This window comes from Kryptolebias marmoratus, linkage group LG13, assembly GCF_001649575.2.
Source record: "Kryptolebias marmoratus isolate JLee-2015 linkage group LG13, ASM164957v2, whole genome shotgun sequence".
Lineage (NCBI taxonomy): Eukaryota > Metazoa > Chordata > Actinopteri > Cyprinodontiformes > Rivulidae > Kryptolebias > Kryptolebias marmoratus.
The window spans coordinates 13511869-13529583 of record NC_051442.1 but is presented as its reverse complement, the minus strand read 5'-3'; the positions used below and the strand labels follow the sequence as shown (position 1 = coordinate 13529583).

Here is a 17715-nt window from a genome sequence, read left to right as displayed (position 1 = left end):
AGTTTGGGAATGTGGCAAAAAAAAAAAGAGTAAAAGACACCAGTAAACCAGGAGATGTCAGCTGTTCTCCTCCTCCTCCTCCTCCCATAACTGTATCTCCCTCTCTCTTGGTCTCAGCAATTTTAAAAATCTCTGCCACGCCACTGCTGAGAGTCTAGTCTCAAGATCATTTTGAAAATCTTAAAGGGAGATAAAAAGCAAAGTTCATGAGGGAACTTGCCTCTCTCACTCGCATGTATGTCTCAGCTACAGAGCAGCCAGTAAAAAAAAAAAGGGGGGAGACTGAGGAATGAAGGAAAAGAGGAGGAGATAAAAAAAGGAGCAGTGAGAGAGGAGAGAGGGACTGGCTGGGGGTAAAAAAACAACAGGAAACTGACTGATTCTGATGCTGTTTCTGCAGTCTGCTGAGATAAAGCAGCAGACTGCCTTGTCTCAGCAAACCAACAGCCACACCATGTCCTTTCTTGAGTCATCTCTTAAAATATTAACAGTCTAAAAAAAAAAAAGGAGGAGGTGAAGTTTGAAAAGTGACGTCAGTGCTGCTCTCACCCGTGCGGTTTGTCAGAGCGAGCGGATGCAGACATTTGGGAGCTGTGAGCTGGGATTTCTACGTGCCCGCTTTCTGACGCACCATTTCAACTTTTTTTTTGTTTTTTGGGGAGGTCATATGGATCAGTCGCCGTGCTCTCGAGGAACTTTAGGTCTTAAGCGTCCGGACTACTAACTGGAGCCACATGAAGAATAAAGGGAATAAGCAGAAGTCCAAAAAGAAAGGAAGTGAGAATGCGTTCGGCTGTGACCTGATAGAACATCTTCAGAATTCAGGACAAGATGGTAAACTTTTGTTGTTTTTTTTTCCTGTTTCCTTTGAGATCCTGTACACAGAGCTCTCATACAAAGACAAAGTTCTTCCTTCACTCAGACACTCAGAGAAACATTTACTTTAAAAGTCGTACCTTAAAGTCTTATGACCTTATCAACCTTCGATACAAACTCATTTCGTTGAAAAAAACAAAAGCTATAAAAGTCTTTGTTTAAATGTTATTTATGTGTGCAATTGGAATACATGTGTTTTACATTTAGAAAGGCCATTCATTCACCCATTGGCTGCATTTAATGGACTTAGGGTGGGGCTCTCACGTTTGTTGTTTTTGGTCAATTTCCTATAGTGAGAAATGTTCCAAGTTTAGGAGCTTGACTCAAAACTGGACTAAACTTCTGCTTTTACATGACAGAAAGAGCCAAGAAAAAAAAGAACAGAAACAAACAGATGTATCAAAGTAATGAGTGGTAAAAATTAATGTTTTTTAGTCCTTTTTTTTTTCTTCTTATGCCTCGTTCACACAGCGTTGGATGGGAGTTTTCTAATGTTGAAATGTTATTAAGGAGCAAACGTGAGCAGGAATCAGACGAGTAGCTGTGTTGAGGAGAACTTTAAGTGAGACCTGTTAGTTTATGCTCTCTGCAGGGAGGGGCTTTCGGCGCAGGAAGTAAGGGAGGAGGTGTGGGTCGTACCCATGTGTCATGGAAGCAGCAGACATATTGTTCCTTTAGACTGAGCGGTTTGCACAAGAACGCTCGCCAAAATAAGGGCGACACGAAGTTAAACAGAAAAACGACAACATGAAAATGTTCTTTTCTTTCATTTTTCTTTTTTTCTTCTTTGTTCTCTGAGTTTTTTTTCTTTCTCTCTGTCTTTCTTCATGTGGAAAAGACGGCAACCTTTAAATAACACAAATCATACCCAGAGCAGAATGATGGATTAATCAACAATCGGCAGTCATAAAGAGGAAGTGAAGCTCCCACTTGCAGAATATTATCTGTCATAAACAATAAATGATGCATAAACTTAAAAGATGCATATTCTGTTCTTTGTTTTTAGCCACATCCAATCCACCATTTTACTGCTATTTTATTATTAAGTTAACAAATCTAACAAGAAGTGTAAGTGTAAATCTAATTGAGTCACAAAGTTCGGCTTCAGATAGCTCCAAGATGACATTTTTTTTATTATCTATCTCTTTTTTGATATGATCATCTCCTCTGTGCAGTCTGCCCCTGATGTGAAACTACAGTCCTGTTAATAAATGTAAATAAGAAGATTAGTACTATTACAGGCACCTGATGTGGTCTATAAATCAGATCAGGTGGTGCAAAATGATAGACTTGTCTTCTGGCAAAACATTTTATTAAAGTTTATTGTTGCTACTACTGTCTTGTTGATTAAACTATAACATCAACAAGATAAATATAAGTTTTTTAAAATATGGATGCCGCCCTATTTTTTGTTACTGCAGATATCTGTACTTTCTGTGATTGAATGTGTGGATCTGATAAGTTGTTGTTTCCATTTAGGAGAGAGATGTTTTATTGCAGTTTGCTTGCAGAACGTAAAGGAGGAGATCAGATCTCTTGAAATGAGATTCTGTGGAAAGGTTATAAACAATCAATATGTTACCTGTTGTAGATAACTGTCTGAATGACCTCAGCTTGGAATCGACGAGCTTACGGCTAGTCTGAGCGGGACCACGGCCAAATTGGATTGCTGCTGTCTCAAAACAACTCTAATCTTTAAAACAAACCTTGTAGTTCATGCAAACTCTGTTTCATAAACCTTTGTCAATTTTATATTACACAATTATTCACGTAAAATTCGATGGTTACTTGTGAGAGCAAACAGCAGCAGCAGTGAGCTGTAGCACTTCTGGTGCAGCCTGTGGACCTTCCTGCAGGAACAGCTTCATATTTCTGCTCAAATAACCACATAATGTAAAACTAAAAACAAGGTCAACATTTATAAAATAGTATTTACATAAACCACTACATATTTTTGAGATAAAAGTCTTGGCTCCCTTCGAACTAACTGTACACTCATCAATTCAGTCAGAATTAAACTTTTTCCCTAACCTGGTCATTCAGAGAACTATCTAGAAAAGGTAAGATGATATAGGCCTATATTTTTTTAACATTTCCATAAATCACCAGTCCAAAGGATCAGAACTATCCTGATAAACAGAGGAAACACAAAGATTCAAAAGAAAGCTGTAGAGCAGAAAACAAACGACAGACGTTCCCTTTAATTTTTTCAGCTACATGTGATAAACTTTACTTTTATTATTTGAATCAATGAGTAATTACAAGTTACAAAGTAACTGATACATGTTTAATTATTGGAAAACAAAACTTGATTTATTTTATGTTTTCACCCAGCATCAAAACTGATTCAAAGTTGAAATGTTTCCCATTCGAGCTGAGCGTTTGTTCTTCACAAATCAGTCCAAAGTCCAACTATATTCGGCTGCCAGTCTGTATGAAATGTTCCTTCAGTGCAGAAACAGAGGAGCACTAAAGGACAACCCGAGAGTCGTTCATCATCCACATTTTAAACCACAGGCAGGCAATTACATATTCAATTATAAAAGTCAAAAAGGACGAGAATTTAAATAACTGTTTGTGTCTGTGGTGAGGGGGGAGAAATCAGCCGTCGCTGAAAGTATTTAGGCATTCAGTTTGTGGTGGATCGATTCAACATTTTTGTTTGGGATTTAATTTAAATAATTACAGAAATATGTGGAACAGAAATGTGTGGAAAAGAAATGCCAGTGGAACGAACATTTGAACAGAAGGATCTGAAACTTTTAGGTTTTAAAGTAGGTTTTCTGCTACAACAATTTTTTTGTACTTACTCTGAAACAAGTAATTACTCTTTAATACTATATTTAGCTCCTACTGTGAGGATAAACTCAGTTTACCTGTGGCTGGAGATGTGAAATGTATTTTAATGTTAATGATTAATGTTTACATTTGTAAACCACTCTTGCACATCTTGTTCACACTGTTTGAGAAACTTATGTTAAGAGGTTTGATTCTATTTTCATGCATACAAATATCACAGCGCAGTCAGAGCAATAATTAGAGCGTGTGATTAAGCAGACATTTGAAAACCACAACTAAATGACTTTGACTTTCTTTTTTTTAAGAGTCTGAGTTAAACAGTTGTTCACTGAGGGTGATGCACTGTTGTTAGGAAAGCAGTGTAGGTCAATGGTAACGTTACAAAAGCCAATTTCTATTAGAGGAAATGTCGTAAGTAATACCAGCTACAAGGACTGGGTGTGTCAACTTTCCTCTGAAACAAACAAACCATTTTTAACTTCCTGTCTCAGTCCACCTACAATCACCGGCCCTGAGGAGAAGAAAACAGACATCTGTATGAAACAAACCACATATCATGAATAAAGTCTATATACTGTTTGTATAAAAATGTTCATCTGTCCTTCTGGTGGTTTTGTGCATATGTGCATTGTAAAATACAATCCCAAGTATAAAAATATTGGGGCGTTATGTAAAATGTAAATAAAAACAGAATGCAATAATTTGCGAATCACATAAACCCATGTTTTATTCACAATGGATCATAGTAAACAGATCCTTACCATTTTTAGAAGAAAAAAATAAGGTAGTTTTAAATTTTATGGCAGCAGCACATTTCAGAAAAGATGGGACAAGAGCGACAAAAGGCTGTGAAAGTTAGTGGGACAAATAGGAAAGGGCAGGAGGAGCATTTTGCAATTAATAAAAGTGTTTGGCGATAGGTCAGTAATTTTAGAGAGGCTGAATCTCTCAGAAGTAAAGATGGACAGAGGTTCATTAGTCTACAGAAAAAAATGGTGAAACAATTTCAGAATAATGAACCTTAATATAAAATTGGGAAGACTTTATCCCATCATGTACAGTTTATAATATCATCAAAACATTTCAGTAATCTGTAGAAATCTCTGAGCTCAAAGGACAAAAGGCTGAAAGTCAATATTAGATCCTGTGATCTTCAGGTGTCCCTGCGTTAAAAATCAGCTCTGATTCTGTTCTGAACATCACTGCATGGACTCAGGAACACAGATCATCGTCTGTAAACACAGCTCACCATGCTGTCTACAGATAAAGGTTAAAGCTCTATCATACAAAGCAAAAGCCACATGTGAACACCATCCAAAAACTCTGTCGTCTATTCTGAGCCAAAGCTCGTTTAAAATGAACTGAAGCAAAGTGGAAAACGGTTCTGTGGTCAGATGAATCAAAATTCGAAACTCTTTTTGGAAACCATGGATTACATGAAGAAGAAGGCTGTTATCAGCACACGGTTCAAAAGCCTGCTTCTCTGATGGTATAGAGATGCATTAAGGTCTATGACGCGGGCAGCTTACACATCTGGAAAGGCACCATCCATGCAGAACTGTGCATACAGATTTTAAAACAACATATGCTCTCATTCAGCAAAAACATTCAGGAAAGACCCAAAACTGTTGAACAGCTAGAGTCCTCCATCAAACAGGAATGGGACAACATTCCTCCAAAACCTCCAGCAGCTGCTCTCCTCAGATGTTTACAAATTGTTGATAAAAGAAGAGGAGATGCTTCACAGTGGGATCAAAATTACTTTATTTTTTCACCCCCAAAAATGTACAATATCTTTGTTTAAACAATTGATTTATTTAATAATGTCCACTGTGAACAAAATATGGGTTTATTTATGAACTCACAAATTTATGAGATTCGCAAATCATTGCATTCTGGTTTTATTTACATTTTACATAACGCCCTAAAGTTTTTTGAAATTGGGGTTGGAGACAAATGAAAGAAAGATCCCAACAAGGCAATGATTTAACATGTTTTTCTGGCTGAAGTTCCCCAGGTCCTCAAGAACTGTGCAGAGTTTATTGAGAAGTATGGGATTGTGGACGGGATCTACAGACTTTCTGGAGTCACCTCAAACATCCAGCGCCTCAGGTACTCGGGGTTTCTGATGCTGTTCTTTACAAATGTGAAATCTCTCCCTGATGAAACTGTGAACCTGGCTTGAATTGTAAAATTCTTTAATTAGGCTAAATATTTGCAAATGAATGATAAAAAAAATAATAAACACGTAAATGTGCTCCCTCGCAGATATCGATTTGCATTCTGCCAGAAGCAAAGCTTGCACATAAAATCAAGCATGTGCCCGTTCTATTTTTAGATTGTGCATGTTTAGTATTGTCGTTACTCCTTTTTTTTCCCCACAACAACTTTGGGCAAGTGAATGCTTTTCATTCAAGCCACATGGTGCAACAGAACTTAGCTGTGATGCTAAACAATCCAGTCATTCAGCTAACTGTGTGTGTGTGTTTGTGTGTGTAGGCAGGAATTCAGCTCCGAGGCGTGCCCTGACCTTACAAAGGAAGTGTACCTCCAGGACATCCACTGTGTGGGTTCCTTATGTAAGCTCTACTTCAGGGAGCTTCCCAATCCTCTGCTCACATTCGAGCTGTACAGCAAATTCACTGTGAGTACGATCAGGGTTCCTGCTGGGTGGGGAGGAGTCCGGAGTGAATAAAGTGGTTCAGCAGCAGATTTGTTCTGCCGTCATGCTTGTACGGATTGTAATCACTGACAGACATTCGTGAGCCACTTCAGATGATCACTTTGTATGTTTGTGTCAGCGTTATTCAAGCCTAATTCATGTCATCCTCCCCTTCCTCTTTAGCTCAGTGTTTTCCTAACATTTCACTGTAGAGAATCAATTATTTAGCTTATCTGTCTGCAAGGATCATGATGAATTACACAACTACACAATGTATGCGTGTGCGTTTATCAGTCTGTTAACAAAATATCTTGTGACTCAGTGAATTGAGTTTAATAAAACTCTCAGAAAGTCATCACTGGATGATTCACTTTTGGAATCAACTCAATATGGCTGACACAGCTAATCGAGCTTAGCAAACACAAAAGTGGCCCTAACTCTGCCATGTATGCAGATATTGAGCTAACATTTGGTGTGACAGTAGCAGAGAGTCATCCCCAAAGCATACTTACGCATACATACAGACTGTGCATCACATTCGACTAAAACAGCTATAACTCAGTCATCTCTCAACATGAGATGATCTTAGTCTAAATCTCTGGCATGAAAGGTAACCGGCAATATGCATTCCTTCAACGAATGCCAGACCTTTAATTAAAGTAGTTTTGCTGGACGTCTACGTTGGGTACTAAAGAAGAGCTTTTAGGGTGCCTTTCTGGATGAAATACAGGCATGAAAGAGGCGGCAGCAGGGCAGGAGGAAGCAGAAATACCAAACTGCTTTGTGCTTTCTGCAGAACAGTCTGTGTACCTTGACGGGCACTTTGCATACCTTGGCATTCAAACATCTCGTGCCTTAAAACTCCAGAATTCTGGTATTTTTGGAAGTGGATTTCCCCCCACTCTGTGTAATGGCAGAAATATGGGAAAACCTTCCCTTTACACAGTTAAAATACAGACATATACACATGGGTGTACCATTTAATCATCTAGTGACTGGAATCAGCTGGTTTTAGGCTCAACCGTCCAGCAGGACACTCAGAAATCCAGTGACCTGAAGGATCATTTGTTGTAGATTTCTGTAAAGGCAGAAAGCTCCAAAAACCTGATGATGTTTAGAATTTTTTTGTGTTTTTACTTAGATACATGCTTCTATAGGTTTTCAGTCATCCAGTGCATGGTAATCCCAGCAAGTAAAAATTAGGGAGGGAGAAGTGTTCATGTTGGTAATTGTAGCTCTTGGAGAGAAATCGGAACAGACTAAAATCAAACATCTGCAGGTTTGAGCTGTACAAAGTCAGAATACAGAACCAAATGAAAAAAATGTGATCCATGGATATCTAAATATTGCTAAACAAGAAAAAAGTTTTCTTTCTTGATTTGCCTTAAAGAATAATTCTGTTTTAGGTTATTGTGTTTTCAGAATCACATCCTTTTTTTTCTGATGACTGTTGCATTTTTGGACATGATGTGCCGTTTCCAAGTAAATTTTTGAACACTGGCATGACACGAGACTGTGCAAGTTTACCAAATCGTCGATTTAACTTCACATGATGTGATGCTAACATACACAGATTTTGGGGCAGTCTTCTTGTAAGTTTAACTGCACACATTTGATGTTTAATGGAGATAAATGGTTTGAAGGCAGGATAGAAATGTGTTGGGCCACATCCTGAAATTCATTTAAAAAGATCTTGCTCCTGTTAAATAAAAACAAAAAGAAAATTTAAAATAGTATAGTAGTATAAGGAGACACGTCTTTAGAAGATTCATTTCATATTTCATGGTAAACTGTTTGAGTCTTGCACATAACTTGTGTTTTCTAAATAATTCTTATAGATTTTAAAGATATAATTACCAGCAAAAAAGGAGAAATTTAGTGAAAAAATGTTGTAAATGATTAAATTACAAATGTGGATTTGTTTGTGTGTTTTACATGCAGGAAGCTGTCTCAGTTCAGGGAGATCTTGAGAGACTTTTACACATTCAGAATGTCGTCAGAGAGCTGCCGGTCCCTCACTTCAGGTGAACCTTAGACACATTTTTACTTCCAGCGCTCAAAGAAAAACATTCAAACTCACAAACCGAGTCCCGTTGAAGTTGTCCAGTTGACATTGCTGTAATATGAAGGGGTTTGTCTTTATTTCCAACCATGTTTAGGACTCTGGAGTACCTTACGAAGCATTTGGCCCACCTTGCCACTTTAAGCTCCCAGACAAACATGCACACACGTAACCTGGCCCTGGTGTGGGCTCCAAATCTGCTAAGGTGAGTTTAGCTTTGCAGATACACCTGCAACATTTCCGGTACAGAATAACTGAACGCTTGTGTAAATTCACTTCTTATGAAAACTATCAATTGACAATTATTGTCTCAAATTACACGATTTGTCCTCTTAGGTCTAAAAACATCGAGGCTCCATCTGCTAATGGAGACATGGCTTTCCAGGAGGTGCGGATCCAGCAGTCAGTGATCGAGTTTATTTTGAACCACACGGAGCAGATCTTCAGCGACGATTCTGCCCAAGTAAAACCCGTAGAAGGTCTGATGTCCGAGAGCGTGAACAAGCTATTTCTGCTGCTGATTTACCAATATCTGTGGAGGAAAAACAAAAAGAAAGCTAACAGATTCTACCTTCTGCAGAACCGAGTCTGGTGTGTGGGGAGAAGTATGCCACGCTGCCGATCAGCTGTCAGAGTGGGCCGATGAAGCTCATGAGTCTGGAAGAGGCCCGGGCCCGCTCCCTAAGTCCAAACCACCCTGTGCATAGAGAACGCCAGCGGGAGAACAGTCTGCCTGATACAAGCACTGCAACGCTCTACCACACTGTCATCGACATATCAGACAACAAGTAAGATTAAAGTTCAGCTTTTCTGTGTCACAATTAACATTAGTCCAAAACAACATTGATCTTTAAAGGGTTTGTGAGGTTTGTGTTGCTGATCAGGGGGGACATCATGAGATTGTGCTGCGCTCCACGATCCCTTTCTCCTTTTGTCTGTCAGGAGGAGGTTTTCTGGGAAATCGAAGAAGTGGAAGTCCATCTTCAACCTCGGAAGATCTGTGGACTCAAAGGGAAAACTGAGCCGTAACGGCAGCGTGTTCATAAGAGCACAGGGGGGAAGAGGTGAAGTTTTCAGCCACTTTAAAGGAACAAAACACTAAATTTATATGATGTTTCTCCATGGAAAACCTCGGTTTCAACTAAAGAAATAACCCTCACAGACTTAAATGTTGTCGTTGATTCAAAAAAGAAAAGGATAGAAACAGAGATAAAGAAGGATAAAGATAAATAATAACTAAACGATCGTCTTTCTAAGAGATGTTTCTAGTCATATGTGAGGGCCAAAGCATTACATCCAGTTTGTGCAGTATTTACATTTAACATAATTAGGACTTGAGACTTTCAGTGGTAATTTTGGGCAAAAACAAATAAAATAAAATAAAAAATTGTTTGAACTACATGTGTCAATGCAGTACACTATCAAGTAAGAACCTGTGAGATTTGAAAAGCAAAACATAGGTGTGTTTTTGCTTATAATTGATGATTTTCATCGCCAAATTGCAGTTTGTTGCTACATATGAGTGCATTTGAGTTTTTCTTCTGTTTATGTAAGTCAGCCGAATAATTTTGTACCCTTTGAATCAAATTTGGTTTGCACTTCTTCAAATAAATAAATAATATTAAATATTACCCCCACAATTACCCATATGAGGCTGTGAGACCCACGATTATCACCTTTTTCTGTGGTGCTGAGGTCCTCCCTAAATTAAAAGAAGTGGTTAGCTTATAAAGATGTATTTGGACATTTAAAGGCTAAAAGGTGTTTGGCTGTCTATATTGTGCTAATGAGTAAAATGTTGAGTTACTGTTTGTTTCTTCTGCAGAAAAGGCAGCTCTACGTCCGTCCAGGAGCATGGAGTCCTTACCACCAGGTGGAGCTAAATCTTTTTTATAACATGCATGGTTTTAACAGTGAGCTGAAACCAACTTTGACCAATTGTTATTAAACTGTGTTGCCTCTGTGACTGTGCTCACACTTTGTGTATGTTTAATTGCACAGATGATGACAGACCTGGCTGCAGCAGTCCAGCTGGTGGATCCAGTAGCATTTTCATTCCTGATGTCAAATCCCGAACGCTGGGATCTGATTCCCTTCTGGACATGAGTGAACACGACCAGAACTGGGACTTTAAAGGGAAGAAAGCTGGCGGAGCGACAGCCGGCTGGAGCTCTGGGATGAACCAAAGAGACTCACCGGGAGCTTCCTCGTCCTCTCAGAAGACGCTTCCAGAGCAGCTTAAGGTGTTCAAAGGGGACGACCTCAGCGGCTACAAGCCCACATCTCCAAAGAACCGCAGGATGCTGTACTCAGGCTCCTCCCGGCCCTCTTTCCCAGGAAGCTTCTTCCCTCTGGAGTCCTCGCCAAGGCACCAGCGCAGAGCGGTGAACATATCTGAGCCTTTCGCTGTGTCCGTACCGCTGCGCGTGTCGGCCGTTATCAGCTCTAACAGCACACCGTGCAGGGTGCACAGCAAGGAAAAAGCAGCCACTCTGAAGCCTTCCAAAGAGCCCTCAGACCAGAGCAGCAGCATTAAAAAGAGCAACACGTTCCCCCTGCTGGAACCAAAGAAGCAGGAAGGAACAGAGAAGAAGCACACAGAAGCGCTGACCTCTAGAGTATGGTCAAAAGGTGAGCACATCCTCCTAAATCAAGTTTTAAGATGATTTGTTCTTACCTTCAGGTTAAATACAACCGTTATTGGATGTGATGTAAAATTTACCTTTGTTTTTATCAGATTCAGGCAAAGAGGCCATTCCAAAAGCTCAAGGAGAGAAGAAAACCTGTGAACTGGAACCACTGTCCAGCGCACATGCAAGAGAAAGCAAAGATGCAGCGCCCCCATCTGGCGAAGAAACGCACAACCATCCTTCAGACACAAAACTGGTGAAGAGATTATTAGATTATTTAACCCCAAAGATTTCAGTGCTATTCTTTTAATGTAACTTAAATGAAAATTGTGTTTCTAAATCTGAAACTTTTACTTTTCAGATTTTGTAAAACTTTGAGGTTAACAGTAGGCTTCTTGGCATACCTTTGGATTAATCTCTGATCCCTACAACATTTAAGAAATGCCAAATGAAGACTTTACTGAAATTTGCTGAAGAAGTTGAAACTGAGTTGTTAAAGCTAAAAGAAACAGAACACCAGTCACAAGCTACAAGGCTCAAAACAATGAAAGCTAAAAGTAGAAAAAGGCTTGTTAAAACTCAAAGTAGCATAAAAAGACAAAAAAAAAAAAAAATACAGCAAGAAGCAGATTTCAAATTGTTTTTGAAGGAATTCAAAAGAACTCAATGTGTTTTTAGGTGGGTAGTATTTATAAAGGAAATTAAATACTTTAAAAAGTATAAAGGTCAGTAGTTTAAAAGCCATAACACCCATTTCCTAAATAAATGGCTAAAATAGCACAAAGTATGCACAAGTAGTTAGTCTGTAAAAAAGATTTTGAAAGATAAACTTTGGATTAATGGATTAGTTGTGATTCATTCTAGTTCTCACTACTACTAAATCAGTTTTCATTTTTTTCCCTGGGTTACCCTAAATGTTTGATCCACATTTATTCAGCTAATACCGGCACACACAGCAGGCTGTTTCAGACATCTAAAATCAAACCATGATCTGTTATTTATATCAGTTGTTTGTGTTTATATATCTTTCCTAATCTTTCAGGATCAGAAACCGTCTACAGAGAAAGACCTCCACCAAGAGTTAAAGATACCGGAGCCTGAAACTGACCGTCTGGATCTGACTCATAAACCTGTTTTCACCTCAGTGAGCACTTGTGGCAGTACCAAGTTAACCATGGAGGTCAAGCAAAAACGAAGCCGAAGCTCTCCATCCCTGTCTTTGCTGTGCAGGGAGCCGGCGCCGAACGTCTCTCAGATAATTGCCACCAGGTCTGTCTCCAAGAAGAAACAGCCCTCAGAATCGGACCTCTTGTTTTGTGTTCACAAAAACAGTGAAGCCATCTCTGGCACAAACGCTCAAAACGTCAGAGTTGCTGGCATTCTGGGTGCAGCGGAGAAGCTGATCCGGCGACAAATCCCACCTTTTAACAAAGATGACCCAGCTCACATCGAGCAGTACCAGCTTTCCTTTAAGGAAACCAATTTGGATTGTGTCATAAACCCTTTGACAATCAAAGATCTTCCACAGGTTGCAAGCTTCTCAGGTTCAGACAGCAGAGACAGAACGTCTCAGAAGCACGAATTTCCTAAAGACGACAAAGAAATCCCTCATGATGGAGCAAAGAAAAGTCTAAATCCAGAGATGGAAGCGAGTCAGAGACTCTCGGTTTGTTTAGAGGAGAAATGCAAGTCGGTGGAACCGCCAGAGGATGAAGAGGGATGTGGGGAGCAGGTGGAGGAGCTGGACTTGGTGGAGCCTTGGGAGGATCTTAGCTCCACCAAGCAGTGGGTGACCAGCCCTCTCCACTCACCGGATATAGAGGAGTTGTTTAACCAGCTGTCCCCCTTCAGTTCAAAGGGAGAAACTCAGAGTTCAGAGGGTGGGAAGCTTTCATCTTCCTCAGGTGATGATGACAAACGATCCCTTATTGGGAGCACTGAACAGTCCTCAGGAAATCCCCCTCAGAGTACCAGCTCAGAAACTAAGTGGACACATTTGTCAACAGCTCAACTGAGTTTGAGCAGCAGCAGTACAACGCATCCTCAAACAGCAAAAGGCAGCTCAACAAAACAGAAAACTGCAACGTCATCTCAGAGGTTTAACAGACAAATGTCTTTTGAGACGGAGAGAAGAGAAAAGAATTGCTTTCCTAAAACCAGGCCCTGCTCGCTTAACTTAGACCTGAGCCATCGCTACATAAGAGATATTTCAAACCAGCAAAACTGTAATTCATCCGAGTTCTCGTGTCAGAAAGCTTCATCTGGAACTGTGACTAAAGTGCAATCCGACCTGGACCTGTTTCTGAACGACCGGCAGGCGCCTCTTCGTCGAAACTCGGCCCCCGTCAGCGTGTCGTCGGTGCGGACGGCCTTCATGATCAAAAAATGCCAGGCGAAGGCCGTGCCTGTCGTCCCTCCGAAGGTGCAGTACAGCCAGATACCTCAGACAAAACAGGAGGGTGATTTGGGTGCAGTGAAGGAGCCAGACAGGGGACATCCCAAAACAAGTGTGGAGCCAAGCAGTGCGGCGCCTCCTCTGATGATGGCCGATCTGAAGGAAGAGCTGGAGAACAAAGAACCTGGCCCCAAACACCAGAAAACCCCAAATATTCAGAAATCTGCAGAGTCTGTGAAAACCACATCCACTCCAGAACTGCCCGTCATAACCAGGAGACACACTCCCAGTCTGGAAGTGTTCGTAGATTGCCCCAGACCCAACAGAGGGGCCTTATTACAAAGACCGTCCTTCAGGAACCGACAGAGACCTCAGAGTCTTATCCTCCTCAGCCCCCCTTTCCCCATCATGGACTATCCGCCATCAGGGGACGATGGCAAGCTCCTGTCATCCATCAGAGGCCTGAACGACACGTCGGCACTGAACGTCCTCTCGAAAGAGATCGTGGAAAACTTCAGGACGCCAGAGGGGATTTTGCTTCAGAATAAAATGACTATTCCGAAGAGCGGCCAGAGACTGGAAACTTCAACCAGCTGCTTTTATCAGCCTCAGAGGAGGTCGATGATATTTGACAGCAGGAGTCACAGGCAGATTGAGTGACTGGAAGTGTACCGTACACTCCTGTAAATAGATGCAGTACATGGAGAAGCTTAAAGAGGAAACAGAGGTGGATGATAATGATAACATTTAGGCTTTAGAGTCTTTGAATGATGAAGAGAAAGTAATAAAAAAACAGGAACTGGAAGCCATAATTTATGTAATTCTATTCTTACATTTTGCTAATTATTTTTACTTTTTAATTTGCTTTCAGTCAATAATTCGTTTAAATGACCTCCAGGTAAATTGCTCAAATGAAGTTAAAGTACATTTGGGATATAAAATCAAAGATGAAACTTGAGAAGACGATGAACTTGACTTCAAAACTTGGTTTAAAAACAACTTGACCGCCTGCCCCGTCCCTCTCTACTGTGCTGCACATTTAACCCCTTACCTGTAGAAGTGGCAGTGACTGAAAACAGCCGTAGACCCACTGCAGCGTGACGTCACAACCACAGGGCCGCGCTGTCGCAATATCTTGATTTCCCTGCTGGTAGGCAAAAGACCCCGAAGTTGTATTGGTAGGGCCTGAAACATACGGAAAATATGACAAATAAGTGCAAACAGTTAAATCATTGACAAAACATTGAAGTTGTTGTGCACATGACTGTACAAGCAAAGGTTTGTTACACACTCAGGTGTTCATTTGGACAAATTAAAAAAAAAGAGAGAGAAAACTCAAAGCTGACAGAGATGTTTGGCACAGAGACATCAGTTCAGATCAAAGGAGCTTTCACGTCACATTTGGCCACTTCACTTGCTGATCGTACCACCCAAGCTCTTCTTTGGGGTTAAATATGTAAGTGTCACCTTGAGCAGTTAATTTATCACTACACATTTGCAAAAACATATACTTTTTTATTTCTTCTTAGTATTCTGTCCGACTCCAGGTTAATTCATTTTTTTTTGCTGTTTGTTTTGGGTTTTTTTGCTCACATGTGCTGCTCTTCACAATGCGTGATAATCCAGAATCGAAACAAAAAATATGCGGTGGGTCTAAAGTTCTTTATTCAGTCCCCCACTGTGGTTAGTTTATCAGACCTGATGCTAATTTAGAACTACCTCAGTGAGATTGGTGAAGCCAAAATCCTGCAGAGAGAACCCTTAACGGTGATCCTTTTCTCTCTGAAGTCCTGCACTCACTCACACGCACCTCCTTGTTTTTCTGGAGAGAAACACAACTTCGCAAACTCCTGTGTTTAAATTGTGAAACAACGAGCAGGTTTTCTTAACAAGCAAACAGTTGAAGTCGTAGCTTGTTTTCCCTGTTGATCCGGGGTGAGATCTGTAGCACACAATTGTTGAAGAAATAGTCGGGTGTTTTTGTGGTTTCTTTCTTTTTTAAAGTGGGGTTCTGTTGAAAGGTTATACAAATAATACCTTACTTGTGGAAAGCTCTTTGAATGACCTCAGTTTGGAGATATAGTTTAAATCTGACTAGACTGATGAGCTAATGGCTAGTTCGAGCGAAGCCAAGACCAAAATGGATTGTCGTTGTCTTCAAATCTCAAACATTTTATAGCCCTTCATGCAAACACTATTTACTGAACCCTGACACCATTGCTAATTCTGCGTTATACACTTATTTATATAAAATTTTGTGGTTATTTATATTAAAGCCCAAGTCAGTTTGCAATTTGTTACCAATTTTAATCCGAGCAAAAAACATGTTTGCAAATGGAACATGTTTAACGTTCTCAGGGGTTTCCTGTTTTTGTGTCACTGCAGCGTCACACAAGGACAAACCGCTCATCTTTTCCACATTCCTGGGATATTATCAGGAGTGGAAAGCCAAGAGAAGAAGAAGGAACAAGTCGAGCTGTACCTTGCAATGGAAAAATATCTTACCGAGGCACAGAAGACTTTCCAAAATCATGTTTGAAGCACAGAGAGGAGCCAGATATGCTCCAAATATGGTCTGTTTCGTTTAATACTGTCAGGGAATAAGGAGAGATTTGAGTGACGTTTATTTGTGTTCAAGTTGCTACGCTTTGCTTCAAGACGAGGCCCAAACTTTTAGTTTTAAAAGGTTTTTAAACAAAAGGTAAAAGCACCAGTGCAGGAATATAAAAAAATAACCATTTAGTTAAAAAGAATACATTAAAAATTCCCAAAAAGTATTAACACAAAATGCATATATTTTTTATTAAACTTGTCGTTGCGCAGAAAAATGTCCCTAAAACATGAATGTGAACACCTGAGTTTACAGCAGCAGCAGGTTGACTTAGAATCAGTTTTTTAATGCAAACTAACTGGTTCACTTTAGGGGTTGGACACCTGAAAATAAATAAACAAATCTTAGAGGTTTGTTGGATGATTACCATCACAGAACAGAAAAGCTGCACACAAAGAGTCACGTTAGCAGAGAGAAAAACACCCAAACACCTCAAAAATAAGTACAGTACTTGAAAAATATTCTATTATTTCCAAAAAATAAAGGTTGCTCTTTTGTTTTTGTGATATCTCAAAGGGTGTGCTCCATCCACTCAGGAAGTCTGGGAGATGTAGTATTAATATCCAAAGAAAAAAAAATGAATATTTAAAGTTACATTTTTAAGTTTTATGTGATGATTTAGTTTGCGGAGATGTTGTTCGCACTGTTTTGTCACACAAAGGTTTTGGGTTCAAATCTCACCTCTGTAAACCTTTCTGAGTGCAGTTTAGATGTCTTAACCCCGTGCAAGCTTGGGTTTTCTCCTGTTACTCCAGTTTCCCTCCCACAGTGAAAATAACCGGTGCTTTAGAATAACTGATGACTCTCTTTTCTTGCTTTTCACGCCTGTTCTTTGTTTCTCGATGCGTTTCATTGTACAGGGCTGTGACGCACTCATTTTGACTCATTTTTAACAAACTCGCCCCGTACCTTTCGGGGATTTAACGCCATATCGTTGCTGCCGTAAATATTCGGGTTTAAAATGAGTGAACCCTCAGAATACTGGAAGTGTTTTAGTAAAGGTCTAAACCAGGGGTCTCCAACTCTGGTCCTCGAGAGTTCACCATCCTGCATGTTTTCCTTGTTTCCCTGCTCCGACACACCTGATTCCGTGGTTAAATCACCTCTACATGTTCTGCAGAAGCCTGTTAATCACCCATTGATTCAAATCAGGTGTGTTGGAGCAGAGAAACAAGTAAAACATGCAGGATAGTGGCCCTCCAGGACCAGGATTGGAGACCCCTGGTCTAAACAGAAGAAATGGGGCTTAAAGTGCAGCAAAACATCCATGAAAGTGAGTTTTTTTATTTCTTGATGAGCTCACATTTTGATATGATGTTAAACTTGATGGTAATGTTTGTAGAGACAGGTGTCAATGGGATTTTATTAAAGTAATATTTAAATGGAATTACTTATTTTACATTTAAACCTATCGGAGGGTTAAACAGCAAAAGAAGGGCTCTGATTAAAATGTATCTTGATGGTTTGTTTGTTTGTTTTTATCATTTTTTAAGCAGACTTTTAGGTAAAGCTTTTTTTATTCTTATTATGGTATAATTATGTAGAAAAACAACATTTGAACTGCGGGGCTGCTTCTCAGACAGTAAACTGGAGTTTGTGCATGTCGACTGTATTCACTGTGTTTGGTTTAAGAATTGCCATCTTCAGACTTTTCTACCGTTTTTGTACCCGCTCTGCTGC

General features: G+C 39.9%; 1 protein-coding gene across 1 annotated transcript; it reads left to right on the top strand.

Annotated features, from left to right (window-relative positions):
- Positions 1–360: 360 nt before the first annotated feature.
- arhgap31 (Rho GTPase activating protein 31) lies at positions 361–16603 on the top strand. Its single transcript, XM_017418223.3, has 12 exons — positions 361–834; positions 5685–5787; positions 6175–6319; positions 8279–8361; positions 8497–8604; positions 8736–8878; positions 8980–9187; positions 9342–9463; positions 10225–10272; positions 10401–11030; positions 11137–11285; positions 12072–16603. Exons 1-12 carry the CDS (start codon positions 735–737, stop codon positions 14082–14084), a joined length of 3852 nt encoding a protein of 1283 aa, XP_017273712.1. The 5' UTR covers positions 361–734; the 3' UTR covers positions 14085–16603.
- Positions 16604–17715: the final 1112 nt, after the last annotated feature.

Excerpts from the sequence above, each read along its gene's own strand:
- arhgap31 (XM_017418223.3), top strand. The coding sequence starts at position 735 with ATGAAGAATAAAGGGAATAAGCAGAAGTCCAAAAAGAAAGGAAGTGAG. Across the intron at positions 8,605-8,735 it reads TGGGCTCCAAATCTGCTAAG|GTCTAAAAACATCGAGGCTC; the intron begins GTGAGTTTAGCT and ends TTGTCCTCTTAG. Across the intron at positions 11,286-12,071 it reads ATCCTTCAGACACAAAACTG|GATCAGAAACCGTCTACAGA; the intron begins GTGAAGAGATTA and ends CTAATCTTTCAG.